The sequence below is a fragment of the Puntigrus tetrazona genome, unplaced genomic scaffold (genome assembly GCF_018831695.1).
Source record: "Puntigrus tetrazona isolate hp1 unplaced genomic scaffold, ASM1883169v1 S000000004, whole genome shotgun sequence".
Classification (NCBI taxonomy): Eukaryota; Metazoa; Chordata; class Actinopteri; order Cypriniformes; family Cyprinidae; genus Puntigrus; species Puntigrus tetrazona.
Genome location: NW_025047684.1, coordinates 99429 through 114981, shown reverse-complemented (window position 1 = coordinate 114981; position 15553 = coordinate 99429). Strand labels below are relative to the sequence as shown.

The 15553-nt window shown below is 40.9% G+C and overlaps 1 protein-coding gene across 1 annotated transcript in view; it reads right to left on the bottom strand.

The window, feature by feature from the left end:
- Positions 1-15553, bottom strand: part of LOC122332132 (plexin domain-containing protein 1-like) — a 108584-nt gene that overhangs the window by 57871 nt on the left and 35160 nt on the right. The window contains exons 7-10 of the mRNA XM_043229425.1: positions 7357-7479; positions 566-684; positions 229-328; positions 67-162 (exon numbers count right to left, since the gene is read on the bottom strand). Coding sequence (XP_043085360.1) covers positions 67-162; positions 229-328; positions 566-684; positions 7357-7479 — 438 coding nt within the window. The remainder of the gene's footprint in view (positions 1-66; positions 163-228; positions 329-565; positions 685-7356; positions 7480-15553) is intronic.

The following is a 15553-nucleotide window of genomic DNA, read 5'->3' as shown; positions in this document are numbered from 1 at the left end:
TTTGTTTTTAATTTGAGCAGTTTTGTTGGAAAGAAGAGAAGGACAAGCTGTGATCCATTTACTCACTTGGTAAGGGGGTGAATTCAAATGCTGAGGTATTGACAATCTTTGTTGTGTCAATCTCCACCCGATGGTATTCATAAATTGTCCGTCGTTTAGCATCTGTTGATAACACATCAATGAAATCATAACAGTGTAAATGTATCATAAATTAAATTCTTAATTTACCTGGATATTGTGGAGAAGACAAAAGACCCATGAAAGCATCAGACAGTCCCACTTTCACTGGATGCTCAGTGGAGTTGATTTTCTCTACAGGCAAAGGAACCTGTAATGAAAAGTCAAAAGAAGGAAAGTAGACACTATCATATTATAAGTCATATTTGCTCTGTTTTTGTTCATTCGATATGCAACAGTAATAGTGGTCTGTGGGCATTTTATTTTTTATACTGTTTTTTTATGTGTTGTACTTTAAGTGGTGATAACATTTGTACAGTAATACTCATTTGTGTGTTTAATTGATATTGGTTAAACTGAGTTAAATAAATTGTAGAATATGACTTACATCTTTGTAGCTGAAAACAATGGTCCCGTTATGACAGAGAACAGTCTGGAAAGTGAAAGCTCCTTCAGTCTCTCGATCTTTCAGCCTCACTTTGTCCCACTGCACCACAAATATGTCACCTGGAGCACCAAAAGCCAGATAAATTCTCAATTTAACTGACTTAGATTTCTAATGAACTAAAATACATATATCATAAGATGTAATAGGACAGTATTGTATGACGGCATTTTAGTGCCACCTTAAAAATGTAAAATCTGAAATATCAAAATTATGAAAATAAAGTCAAATTATTCTGAGAATAAAGTTGAAATATTATGAGAATAATGTCAAAAACTACATGATTAAAGTCGAAATTATCTGACAATAAAGAAAAATTTAAATCATAGAAATTAAAGTTGTAATATTTTGAGAGTAGCAAATAGCATGCAAATAGCCCGGCCGGACTTTAGCTTAATGTGTATAATATTCTAACTTCAGATTTTTATATTTTAGACATCCATGAGTAAGTGATGAAAAATTGCTGCATGGTGCTGGTGGGAAGAACACAAGACCATGTTCCGCGACTCTACAAACTCACTACCTGTCCACTTACACACACAAGTGACAGATTGACCTTTGACCCCTCTTTACCACTCCCGTGTACCGGAGGGCACCCAGTGACCAGTATGCAACGAGCCCATGCCCATGTTTCAGCAGATCAAGGGTGCGGGCTCATTTGCCAAGGAGCAGAAGAAGGACAACCACCTGAAGCACAGCTAGCTGTGAGTGGCCAATACTTGCCAGCGGATCCGTGATCGCCACTGGCCTGGTCTGGAGGTAGAGGTGAAGTGTTTCTGCCAAGCCTACCCAATGTGTCAGAAGACATCACCTCAGACTCCTCCCCCCAGCTCGCTCATTCTGCTTCCCATCAAGGAGCCCTTTGAGTGCATTGAGATGGACCTTGTAGGGCCGCTGCCAAAGTCTCCTCGGGGACACTATTACGCCAACCGCTATACAGAGGCAGTTCCACTGAGAAAAGCTACTGTGTTCAGCAGAGGCGGCATCCCAGCCAAGATCTTGACAGATTAGGGTACCCCTTCATGTCCCGGCTAATGGCTGACCTCTGCCGGCTGCTGAGAGTGAAGCAGTTAAGGACCACAGTGTACCAGCCACAGACCGACGTCCTTGTTGATCGGTTCAGCAAAACCCTCAAGCAAATATTGAGATGTGTAGTTGTGGAAGACAGAAGGGACTGGGACCTGATGCTTCCCTACATCTTATTTGGGATCGGGCTTCACCCCGGCATATCACCAAGGAGGCTTGGAAAGAGCAGCCAGCAGACCATCGTAGTGTAATTGAACATCTGAAAGAGATGAGGATAGGATCATAATATGTACTATATTAACCTGCTGAAGAGATGGGTAGGGAATGAAGACCAGCTCGTTGGGAACTACAACAAATGCTGAAGTTGGGGGTAATCAAGCCATCTCATATTTTGTGGTCCAGCCCCATTGTCATGGTCCTAAAACCGGATGCCACCCTCTGCTGGCCTGTTGGATACTGGCAGGTACCTTTCTTAATCAGCCAAACCTAAAATGGCTTTCTCTACTCCTAGTGGCCACTGGCAGTACCGGACTCTTCCTTCGGCCACAGATGTATTCTGGTTTGGTAAATGAAAATGCACTGGTAAAACACAAAGAGTGACACTTTTCTAACTTTGTGTTTGGACTATGCAAATAAGTTCCACAGGAGGAAAGGAGGGTGGGCCACACCATGTCTCCCACACTTTGATGCAATCAGCCAATCACAGCATGAAAGTGAGAGATTGCAATCTCCCCTTATCAGGAAGGGATAAAGGTACCCTTCCAAAAGACACTCTTTGTTCTGAGTCTGGGTCTGCAAGGGTAAGACACTAACAGACACAACTGTTTGAAGCCTACAGCCCACTAGAAGGTGACAACCAACAACATAAGTGTCGGGCCTGTTCTAGGAAGGCAGCAACAGAAACAGTTCAAAGTCTGAATCCTGTCAAGGAGAAGACAACAACAGAATACCTCTGTTGTGAGTCTGCCTTGAATAATTAACTTTTGTTTGTTTTGTTTGTAACTTCTGTTACCCTACACTTCAAAAATAGGTAACTATGTTGAACATGAACTGGAATATAGTGATACAATGTCATTAAGTAAGGATTTGTATTTTAATCTAAAGACACATTAAGTCAAATCAAGTGGCTTTTTATTGTCATTTCAACTACATATAGCTGTGCAGTACACAGTGAAATGAGACAACATTTCTCCTGGGCCTGGTGCTACATAAAGTCACACACAATACAAAAAAACTCACATACTGAGCTAAGACGGTGTCTTAACCGCAGACTAGTGCAAACAGCAAGGGAGTAGAGTGCAAAACCCAGTGTGCAAACAGTGCAAAGACAAAATCAGTGCAAGAACACAAAATACAAACAACAATAAATATGAAGTGCAAACAATGCCTATGGAACAGAAAGTCCATTCAGGTATGATTATTGAGGAATCTGATGGCTTGTGGGAAGAAACTGTTCAGCAATCGGGTTGTGAGGGCCCAAATACTCCGGTACCTCTTTCCAGATGGCAGGAGGGTAAATAATTTGTGTGAAGGGAGTGTGGGGTCATGTGCTAGCTTGTGGGCTTTTAGGATGCAGCGTGTGGTGTAAATGTGATAGAGGGCAGAGAGACGCCAATGATCTTTTCAGCTGTCCTCACTATCCTTTGGAGGGTCTTGCGATCCGATATGGTGCAGTTCCCAAACCAGGCAGTGATGCAGCTGCAGAGGATGCTCGCAATTCTTTTAGCATAAGTGTGCTTTGCTTCTCTGATAGCTCGGGACAGTTTGACCCTCGCTGTTTTTAGAGCCACTTGGTCCTTTGCTCTGAAGGCGAAGTCTCGCTGCTTCAGGAGAGCATGCACGTTAACGTTCATCCATGAACCCCCATGAGCAGGCAGTGGAAATTCCCTCCACTCAGCTCTGCTAACATGCTCTGAATTGTGTTAAAAAAAGGTCACCTTATTTTCTTTTACAGTTTTTACAAGCCTCCACACATGCATCTGACATGAACCACACTTTCAATAAACACATACACAAAATCCAGTGTAAAAGTGTTTTTTTGCGTTTACAAATCTTTGTAATGTCCTAGCAGCCACACATGTCTGCTAAAGTCTGATTCGTGACCTAATGACCAATTAATTGTTAAAGCAACTGGTCTGCTCGTCACTATCTGAATCTGTGTATAACAAATCATTACTTAGAAAACATAAACATCCAAATTAAGAATGTAAGTGTGCTTACCCCATTTAGCAAGAGCGGTTAGTAAAATCTAACCTCAATAATCCACAGTATTTATAGGTCTATGATAATGTGTAGTAAATTACCTATAAAATAATTAATTTAAATAATTTAATAATTTAAATAATTTAAAGTTAGACTAGAGTGAGATGAAACTAGATGAAAGCACAAAGTAAGCTGTTGCTAGCTAGCTGCTAATTTAATTAAACTGTATATAGTAAAAACAAACAAAAAAACGTTTAACGTCTTTTGCTATGTTACTTTTATTATCTGTCCTGACAGTGATTGTTTTTCATAAATAAAAGGATAACCAAAAATCACAAACTGTTTCTTTGCACTTATTTCTTTGTATTTATTTATTCTTTATTGGTGTTCTTTGTTGTGATCTCCCATCCTCTTCCTTTCTGAGGATTTGTTGTGGGGTTTGGTGAAAGAATGAGGATGGCGATCCCCTTCCTTTCTCACCAGATCTAGTTATTTTGTGCACAAGCAGGTTGTCACTATGAGCAGCATGCTGCTGCTATGACACATTTTATCCTGAGGGGAGAAACGACTTGTACGTGAAATCAGCATGCATTGCCGAGGCAGTGCATGCGTTATGGAATTCCTCATGTGCCAGCCCTGCGATCTCCTATCCTCTTCCTTTCTCACCAGATTTAGTGATTTTGTGCACAAGCAGGTTGTCATTATGGGCAGCATGGGGAGCGGAACTCTTGCTGTCAGCTCTCGAGGGGCTGATGGGGCTCCAAGGAGCTTGTCCTGCGAAAGCTTACAGATCTCTCCCACTGCTGCTGAAGCATGGCGGCGATTGTGATCGCGAGGATCGCATTGGACAATGCTGCTGCTATGACAATGTCTTTTGTGTGAAATCGACGTGCGTTGATGAGTTCTTGAGAAAAAAATCTTGAATAAGGTATACTGTGCTCTCTCTTCCACCGAGGGTGAGGTAGATGCAGGGGCTGCTGAGCCGGAGCAGCCCCATGTGTTCCAGATATGCCAGTCTTGAGACACTGGTTCCCTTTAGTGGGTCACCTGGCGGTGTGGGAGCCCCTGCCAAGCGCCTCGTGGGTCCTGCTAGCAGGGAACATAGGGGATGGCTTTGTCTGTACGCCTTTCCCCCAATCGCTCTGCTTCCCAGAGTTCTGGAGCGTGCACGCCAGGGCAGCGCACAGTCTAATACTTGTAGCACCATTCAAAAACTTTTCACTTCATGTTGTAGACAACGCCATCTTTACCTAGTTAACTGCCCAGTTGGTACAGTGCTGGAGTTCCTGCAAGCTTGGTTCTTTACAGGGGTCACTCATTCCACCCTGAGGGTTCGTGCGGCCGCGAGGTATACTGTACCTCTCTCGGTGGACATACAGTTGGTAGAGACCCCCTAGTGACAAGTTTCCTCCTTGGTGCACTGTGGTTGAGGCCTTCAGTGAGATCACGGGTTTCAACATGGAATCTGCCTGAGGTGTTAGAGGCCCTCTGTGGAACACCATTTGAGCCCATAGAGGAGATCTCTGATCATCTTCTGACCATAAAGACCACACTGTTGCTAGCACTGCGTTCTCTGAGGAAAGTATGTGACCTCTCAGTGGCCTCTTCATGTCCTGTGTTTGCGCCTGGCATGGCCAAGGCTTTCTTGTACCCTTGAGCAGGTTACAGTGATAAGGTCCCTATGGTCACACCACAGCCGGTCGTACCCTAGCCTTTGGACTATTTGCACATAGTATGACGGGAAACCTAGCCACATTCATTAATTTAGCATTCTGACAGTTAGTCAGGCTTATGATAGAACCTAAATATTAACAATACTGGTTATGTGGAGTGGAGTGGAGTACTACTTTCCGAAAAAGTAGTAGTCTTCAAGTTTATTGTATTAAGTATACTTTTTTATTACCAATATGGTGGTCAGTGTTTGCTTGAGTTGGGCATCTGTTTCATCTACATATAAAAAAACATATTAAATATTATTATTAATAATAAACATATTAATATATTAAAAATATAAATGTGTCAAAAATTTATTTGACATTTTCGAGGGTTGTTTCTTGTTTGCCAACTACTGGCCTAACATGTACAGAATATTGTTTTTGTTTAATTTAGTTTTTTGGCTTTTTTTAATATACTTATTTTTTCATGCTATTTTACTTATTTTTAATGGTACATGTATCATTTCATTTTATTAATAGAAAAATAAATGTTGAATTATTTGCTTGTAGTATTTAGAAACAATAAAGTAAATATAGGGACTCATTTTTACAATGTGTATTTTTTTGAAAATTCAGTACATAAGATGTGTACTAGCGCCACTTTCCATTTAACAATGAAAATATTGATTCTAGGAGCACAAGTATAGCTCAAATATACTTTGTATAAGTCAAGTAGACTTAAAAGCCCATTTCTAAGATGTAAAAAGTAAACAAAGTATACTTTCCTATATTAAGTTTAAAAGAAATATACTAATAGTACACTTGAATAAATTCTTTTTGTAAAGGGTACTCTGCATAATGACTCATAAACTAGAATGTATAAATGAATGTAACAGTCATTAGCTGATGCTGTCACGTCTTGGACTCTTTTGTTTTTGTTTTTGTCTTATGCCATATGCTCTCTGTACCCTACTTTTTGTTTCAGTTAATTGTCTTAGTGTGTTCACCTTTTTCTAGTTAATTTAGTGATTTCCTGTGTGTATTTAAGTCCAGTGTATTTGTATTCAGTTTGTCCGATCGTTGTGGTTAATACTTGTGGTTTATGTTCTGCCTGCCTATTGGTACCTATATTTTTTTATTTTGTGTTTGGAAAGATTAAAAGATTTATGTTTATAGCATTCTCGTCTAGCGCTCCGTCTCTGACAGATGCCTCCTCAACAAGACTGATTACTCCCTCTTACTCCAGCTTCCTGGCTCTGTCCCCTTTGCTGGTTCTGTCAAAATCTCTGGGTCTTCCTTGTCCTCCTAATTAAGTATTACTCCTTGGGGCCTAGACTATAGGCCATAGATCAAGCGTAGATTAAGAACCTTAGCCTTCCACTCATTGGGCTCCACTGGGCTGCTCTTTGGTCTTCACTCCCACTAGCTCCATTTGTCTTTCAAGCCCTTGGCTCCAACTTTTCCAGGATTTGTTTCGCTTCAGTTTGTTTCCTGTGTACTAATTCCTACGTGTTAATTTGTTTCCATATTTACTGATACTGTGCATAATCTTGTTTATTTTTCTCATGTATCTGTATATTTATACCTGTTAATTCTATGTTTATAACACTTTCCTAATTCATTGTCCAACATTTTCATTTTATCGTGTGCAAATTTATTGCATTTTCTTCTGCTCCTACATTGCATGTTTTTGAATCTTTGCTTTGTTTGTAACTAAAGTAAACTGCTGCATTTAAATCCACATGGAATCTTCTTGCCATACCTGCATCATAGCACAATCTGCACATTTGCTATTTTTAATGCAACTATTTTTAATACAGATGTTTTATGCATTAGTGCAGCTGAACTCACCATTGTCCAGATACTTCACAGTGGAGTTTTTAGAAAAACTGGGGTCAAAGTTTGCCATGAGTGGAGCAATATACTGCGTCGCTGTCAGCATGCGGTGTGTTATCTCTCCAGTGAAAATAAACCCTATAAAAAATAATAACAGTTCAAGTATAAGACACATTTCCTTGAAAAAGGCTATATTGTTTTTGGATTGTGTTTCACAAAATGACTGTGTTATTTACAATTAATATTTTGTGCATCATAATTAATAGACACTTTCAGATTCATTAAGACCCATTTTCAAAACTTAAGAATATCTGAGAAGCAGGTGAATGCAGTTACTGATGCCAGCAGATAGCTTTCCATTAACTAGCTAAGCTAAACATGCTCAATTAAAATGCCTAAAGCTAAACCTCTCTTCTGTTTACATTTTAAACCAGCGGTCCAATATAATGTATAGAGAACATTATAACCTTTTTACTCCACAATACCAAATGCTTCCTTTTTGTAATGTTAACACTGCATCACTCAGACACAACCATAATCAAAATCATATCTACTTAAATAATTTGCACACATTTACTTTTCTTAATTATTTTACAGTTATTTACAATTATTACTTTTGTCTTAATACTTCTCAATACAACTCTTTTCCATGCAAATGTCTTGCATTGCAATAATTTAAGATTCTAACAGGAAGTATTTTTTGTTTGTTTTTTAACTGGTTACATACATTTTCAACACCTTGAACTGAACACATTCTGTACCATGGAGAGCTCCATCAGAGGAAGCAACAAAGAGCTGAGATAGCCGGTGATGGCATCAACATAGGTGTTTTTTCTTTTCCCTTTTACAGGAGCTTTTGCAACTACTGCATACCCGTAAAAGGAAACAGATGCTGCATTCCAATGTACCTCTTATACTATGCCCTTAAAGTATGTACTTTTATGGTGAAAAAACCCCCCAAAGCATTTGAATGTGTAGTAGAATAGTAGACAAGCTTTTGCACATACTATCACGACACATATCTGAGTATTTAACTGTCTGCTCTGTCGTACTTGTTACTCACCGTCACTGCAAACTGGCCTGTCAATCCTTGTCACAGTTTCTCCATTTATGAACTTAGCTTCTACCAAATTGGTGAAAATGAAGTAGCACATTGATCAGCCAGTCTTTCATGACAAACACTATGCTCATATTTAATGCATAATGATGTATTTAAAAGTTAATGGCTAATTATTCACACATTTTTCTGAAATTATTCACGATTAATCCCACCTTGCTTTAAAGTTTCTAAATATATTTTAAATATACTTTACCCAGCAATACCGATTTCCCTATAAAATAATTTCCCCTAATATTTAACTGTAAGGAGCTAAATCAAAAACCTGTAATGCAAAAACACTAACCCAAGAAGGGATATCCAAAGGAACAAAAGGACTTCAAAAGAGATTAAACAACACCCTCCCCTCCCTGTTGCTTTATGGCACCCTCCTCACCTCTGCTCTTCCTGCTTCCTCCTTCTGCCCAAAAGACTTGGCTTAAAGTTCATTAGGAATAAGGCATTATATGTCATGTGTCTTATGAACCTATTGTTCTTCACTTTCATGTTTGGTCTCATTTGAAAGCTCTCAGTGCGATTGGTAAATTGGTCTCAATTTCCCAGTAATCACTTATATTATGGAAAAGATCACTTGGTAGAACTGTGTTTTGTGGAAAAGGGTGTGTTCTCCTTTTGGGTCTCTGAAAGTGTTCCAGCCAGATGTGACACTGGAGCATGGGAACCTAAACACCAAAAGGTTTTTACAACTAAATTTGGGTTCTCTTTGTCTGTTCTGAGTATATAAGAAAGTGACAAAACAGAGCAAGGTGCGTTTCTGTCTTCATACACCACACTATGTACTTTCTAAAGACCAGGTATAATGACCTTTTGTTTTATTTTGTGTTATTTTTGTACTGCTGATCAGTTGTGCAAATGTTAATACATTTAACCAATTTGGAAACTATTCTTGCTTGGCAAAATAAATGTTAATCTTGGTTAAATTATAATATTGTCTGAAATAACTTTTCTAGTAGGTTAGTGACTTCTGAGGTTTTCTGCATTGTTGGTGTGCTAGGGTGAGTCAAATCAACGATCAATGGATGAAGCCAGAGGCACGTTTTTTGAGATCTTGACTTCTGGTCACCAAACTGGCTTAGCATGCTATTACTTAGGGAACGCATAAAAATACTGAGGAAATTGTTGCTAGGTAAGCGACCTACGGGTAGCCGCTGACTAAGACCTGGACTAGCCCAGATGTGTCGTGTTGGAATAGCAAAAGATTAATAAATATAAGTGATTTTAAAGAAACGCAAGGAAAAGACCGAACGCACAATAACCTTCGGCCAGGGCCTCTGGATTCTGTTCTTCAGAAAAAGGGGGACCCTTACATAACTATTGACTATAGCCATTAAACATTACATTACAATTAAGAACTATCAATTTTAACATTTTGTCACATCAGCACCGTCGTCGCCCAAGCCGGTCACATGGTCCCGATCACAATCCCCAGATTACTAATTGCCCGCACCTGTAATCACTCACCAGCACACCTTCATAACCCATTCCTACCATTCACTCGACGGCTATTCTCAAGGTCGCACACTTACCTGTTGCTCATCTTCTTGTCTGCCTGCCTGCCAAGGGATCTCTTGGAATGATATTCCAATTTATAAGGAAAGAACTTATGTCTTGTGTTGCTGACTTTACTCCTGTGTGAAGATTCCTTCCATGTTTGTGTTATCGGCTGAATGCCTCTTCCTCAGTTACGTCATTAAAACGCTTCTGTTTGAACTTACCCTGTGCTTATTGACAATAGACTTAATCTTTAAATATTGAAGGTAGTGCAACACACATAGGAGGTTTTAGAGATGCTTTGGATTGTGATTTAACTGATTTAGCAGATTTTATCTTTTCAATTGCTTGCTTAAGCCATTTATGAATCAAATTCAATGACAATATTTGGCTTGACAAAAGTTTTTTCAAACGTTAGTCTTAACAAATGCAGCTTATAGTTTGGACAAAAATAATTTAAATTGTTTTTAGGCAAACAGACAAACAGCATGAAAAGAATCAAAACAACATGCATTTGTTCCATTTGCATTTGCTCTGGGATTGTCCAACCCCCAAACTATTGTTTGTCTTTCTTCTTGCAACAAAACCACAAACAAAGGTGTGCAAGTATTGGCAAACTAAACCACTCATCCCTGAAATGACAGCAGATATGAAATCTGATCAAAAAGCTAATTTTACTGGATATGTTATTAAAGTTGTGTGTAATGTAAAAGTCAGGCAGAAAATCCTAAGTCATAGAGACATGATCATGATTGTGTTATGTCTTTGTAAGCTAAAACAAATTTGCTTCTGATGGTATGCAATCCACCAGAATAACTGCTTGGCCGTGGCTATTACAAGGAAATCAAGACCCACCAGTCTTCAAACTATTTGTAAAAAGGCTCAAAATTTTGCAGTTTCTCTCTGTCTGTTTCTTTTTCAGATTGACTGTTGCCAACCCTGGGGAATAAATTCCACAAGGATGCCTGGTCACACCTACACCAATTTACACCAAGTAGATAGGTGTGGAGACTCCACAAGGGGTCATTCACACCTCATAGAAGACCAAGACCACTGAATACATAATTCCATGAACCCCAGTGTAGCACTGGCTCTAAATTACACAACACAAATTATGTAGGCTAGAAATCACCCATCTCCTATATACAAACTGTCACACAATAATGCAAACCTTTATTATTGCAACAACATGACACATTTACCTGGTATTGAGCATAAAAGCCTCCAGGTCTAAATTATTTAAAGAATTCAAATTCATTGCATTACATATAGTTCCATACATAAAGGTTAAGGTCCTAGGAAAACACCAATCATTGGCATTGTTGCAAGCTAGGGGACTGGCCTGCACGTCAAATGCAAAGAGAAAGAATTAAAAACTGAACTAGAGATTTTAAATCTCTTTCTATTGACTTTGTTTGCATTAATGCTTTAAAATGAAACAATTGCTATAGGCAATTGTATGATGGAAATATGAAATTTCTACATTTAATTATGTGTTATATATTAATTTTCCATACCACTAGTAAACATACTGCTTATATTGATTTTGTTATTTTCCTTTTATTCACTCAGAACAAGAACCTTAATCCAAATTATAACATTTAGTGATAGTATATAATCTGGAAGCCAAATAAGACCTGTCCATTAAATAAGCGATTCAGAGAAATGGAGACTCTGTTTACCACTTGCACAGAAGATTGCTGCTTTGTGAACTTTTGTTTAACCTCTTTTTATCCCATAACATCACCCAAGTCGGTGTTCAGTTATTGCTTGATTACTCTGGAGTTGTTTAGATGCCTTGCATTTAACGGACAAATCTAAATGATTCCTTCATTTATGGAGATCTGCCAAAATTCTGTAAGACACACCTTCTATGGGAAGGTGACTGAAAGTTTTGCAGCAGGTCAATGAATGTACTGAGAGGACGCCTCCAGAATAGAAGAATGATTTCAACTCACATTTGAACAACTCAACGGACCTGGTACATGAAGTAATCCTGCAGGCTGAATATCACCACAGCCAGTGCAGGTGGTCACACACCTGACCAGAGACTGCGGCAGCACAGAACACCGATGCTTAAAGAGACTGTACATATCACTGATTTGATTCCTGCATTATTTGCTTTAATGCTGTTCTTTCAGTTGACCACTCTGCCCTCACACACCCTCAACCAGTGCAGCCTGCTCTGACAAGACTTTGGATGTAGACATCGGACCGAGGTCTTTCTCCTCATGGTCCCATAGGCACCATTCAGAGTTTGGCCAAAGGGACCAGGGAAGGACTATAAGGAGGAATTCATTTATTGAAACAAAAACCTTTCATGCAATAAAACTATTCTCAGAAAGTATCTCCAAAGGAACAAAGCATTTCAAGAAAAGCAAACAACACCTTCTCTCCCGTTGTTTACTTACACCCTTTTCACCTCTACCCTTTCTGCCTCCCTCCTTCTGCTCAAAAGACTTGGTTCAAAGTATATTAAGAATAAGACAGCAGAGGGAGCCCTTACCTCTGGATGACCTGTGATCACTTCCTCTGCTGCTACTTCCTGTTTTGAGACTATAAATTGTGAAGCAGGCCCCTCAGCTGCCTGTTGCATTGTTTGTATAAAGTTAGCCTAGCCTTGTGTTTCCCTTGTTCTATATCCTTTGGTTTTGACCCTGCCTGCCTTTGATTCTTTGATTGTTTGCTGCCTGACCCGACCTCTGCCTGTTTTTTTTTTGGATTCTGTTGTTGCCTTGCCTCCTATACTCCTGTTTGCTGTGTTTCAGCGCCTGCCTGCTTTGACCATGCCTTCATCCAATAAAAGCCTGCAAATGCCTCAGACTTCTCAATCTTGACAGAATGCAACATCAAACCAGGATCCAGCAGCCTTTCACCTGAACCATGGCCAGGTATGTGCCTTGCAATGTCTTTACTAACCCTCAAGCATGGCACCCTGAACACTTGAGGACTATACCCAAGAATATCTGGACCTGGCTTACCTCTCAGACTTACTGGACTGTTTGTTGGGCCACTCAGCCACTATAAATAAATAAATCAGCCACTCAAAACACAACTTATTTGTGAGGGTCCACGTGGGTCACTTGCACAGTTTGTGGAGTTTGCTTTAGTGATTGTGGGGTCAGCATTCACGCTGTGTATTATGGAGGAAGAGGACACCACATCGACTCCTGTAATGGCCGCTCTTCCCAGAGCCACTGCCCAAGATGGCCATCTGCTGTAGAACCTCCAGAGTGGGTATCAGTTATGCCGAAGCCCTCTGCCTGCCCACTCTCGGCCACAGAGACTGAGTACGGGTCCACAGCAAATTCAGTCAAAGTCTTAGAGATCGCTTATGAACCTTCCTCCCAGCTCAGATATGGCTAAAGAGACTATTGATGAATCTTCAGTTTTCCCAGCTACGGTTGTGAAGGTCATCAGGTCATTCTTGTCCTGTCAAGTCATGGCTATGGGAGCCACTTATGAACGTCGCCCTGCATCCCTGTACCGCCTGTGACTCATTGACCAGACCTGCTAAAAGTATAGAAGCCTTCTATGAACGCTCACCCTGTTCCTTCCCTGCTAAAAGAGCCACCTGTGAATTATCATCCAGTTCAGTCACTGCTATGGAGGACACCTGTGAGCCCTCATTCTGTCCATTCAAGACTAAGGAGGCTGCTTGTGAACTCCTGTCCAGCCCAGCCACAGCAACGGGGGTGTCTGTGAAGATTCATCCGGCCAAGTCTTGGTCTTTGGGGCCACGGATTTTGTGTCTCGTCCCTTCTTAGGTCCCAGTTACTGGCCGAGGTTTCCAAGCTGCCTGATCGGCCCTGGTGGGCGTCCGACTCGCCTGATCGGCCCGATCTGCCCTAGTGGGCGTCCAACTCATCTGATCCGCCCTGGTGGGTGTCCAACTCGCTTGATCCGCCATGGTGGGCGTCCAACTCGCTTGATCTGCCCTGGTGGGTGTCCAACTCATCTGGTCTGCCCGATCCGCACTGGTGGGCATCTGATCCGCCCAATCCGCCCTGGTGGGCATCCTCTGCGGCAAGCCCCTGTATCCCCACATGGACCTGGCCCATCGTGTTCCCCGTGTTCTACCTCCTATCACAGAACTGTTTTGTTTTTTGTTTTCTTAAGTGCAAGGAGGTGCTCCTAGGAGGGGGGCTATGTTACACAAAGCCATCAGAGGGAGCCCTTACCTCTGGATGACCTGTGATCACTTCCTCTGCTGCTACTTCCTGTTTTATAAATTGTGAAGCAGGCCTCTCACCTGCATGTTGCATTGTTCGTTTAAAGTTAGCCTAGCCTTGTGTTTCCCTTGTTCTAGATTCTTTGGTTCTTCTTACCCCAAAAGGTAGTTAACACCATATCTTCAGCAAGAGCACGTCTACAAGATGTGCCTATGCTTTGAAGTGGAGCCTGTTCATCGCATGGTGTTCATTTTAAAGAGAAGATATGCAGAATTGCCCAATCAGAGTCGTGCTGACTTTCTTGCAGCAAGTGTTGGAGCGAAGGGTTTCAATTCGAGCCCATCGAAGAGATATCAGATCGCCACCTAACTCTAAAGACAATGTTGCTGTTATCATTATCCTCTTAGACAGTAGGAGATCTTCAGACCCTCTCAGTGGCCCCTTCTCATCTGGATTTTGCGCCAGGCATGGCAAGGTCTTTCTGTACCCACAGAGTGAGGTACATTCCAAAGGTCCCTACGGTCCCACCACAGCACTGGACACATATGTCCACAGAGCTGCCCTGTGGTGTAAGGCAGACCAGTTACTTGTTTGTTTTGATCCTCCTAAGAGGGGTTTTCTAGATACTAAACAGACCCTAAGTAGATAAATTTTGGATGCTATTAATGTTGCCTATTAGTCCTCTGGCCTTCCTGCTCATCTAAGAGTCAAGGCTCATTCAACTAGGAGTGTGGTGGCCTCTAAGGCCTTTTTATCAGGTGTCTCTATACAAAAACTTTGCAATGCTTTAGGGTGATCCATGCCCTCCACCTTTGTTTGTGTCTATGGGTTAGACCTTTGAGTCACTCTGGGCTCTTCTGTTTTCTCGCCTGCAATGCAGTTCAAAGCTCCCTAAGAGAAAAGTCTCCAGGTTACACATGTAACCATTGCTCCTAAAGGGAAAGAGACACTGCATCTTGTGGCCACACTTCTAGCTTCACTGTCAGTGCTTGTCTCATGACAGTAAGAAGCTCAAGCTGGTTGCACGCCAAAATTTCCTGGCCAATGACATCACCCGCCCATGATGTCCCATCCTCTCATTGGACTGATTGCACACGTATTTAGAGCCGACACGCAGTAGGGCATCCCCATAAAGTGTTGTATCGATATTTATCAAAATTTTGAGGAAATATGGTTATATGTGTAACCTGGAAACTTTTCTTTCTTATAGGAGTAGGATCCCCATTTAAATTGGCACAAATAGATTTGGTGTTGCACCTCTTGATTGTAAGATTCCCTGGGCATTAAAACAATGTCACCACCTTTGTCCACCTTGTGCTTACAATATGAGCGCATGATGAGTGGACAGTAACCTCACACTGACCACAGTATGAGCATACAGTGAGTGTGTTGTGAACTTAAATTGTGAACCTAGTATGAGCACACAGTGAGT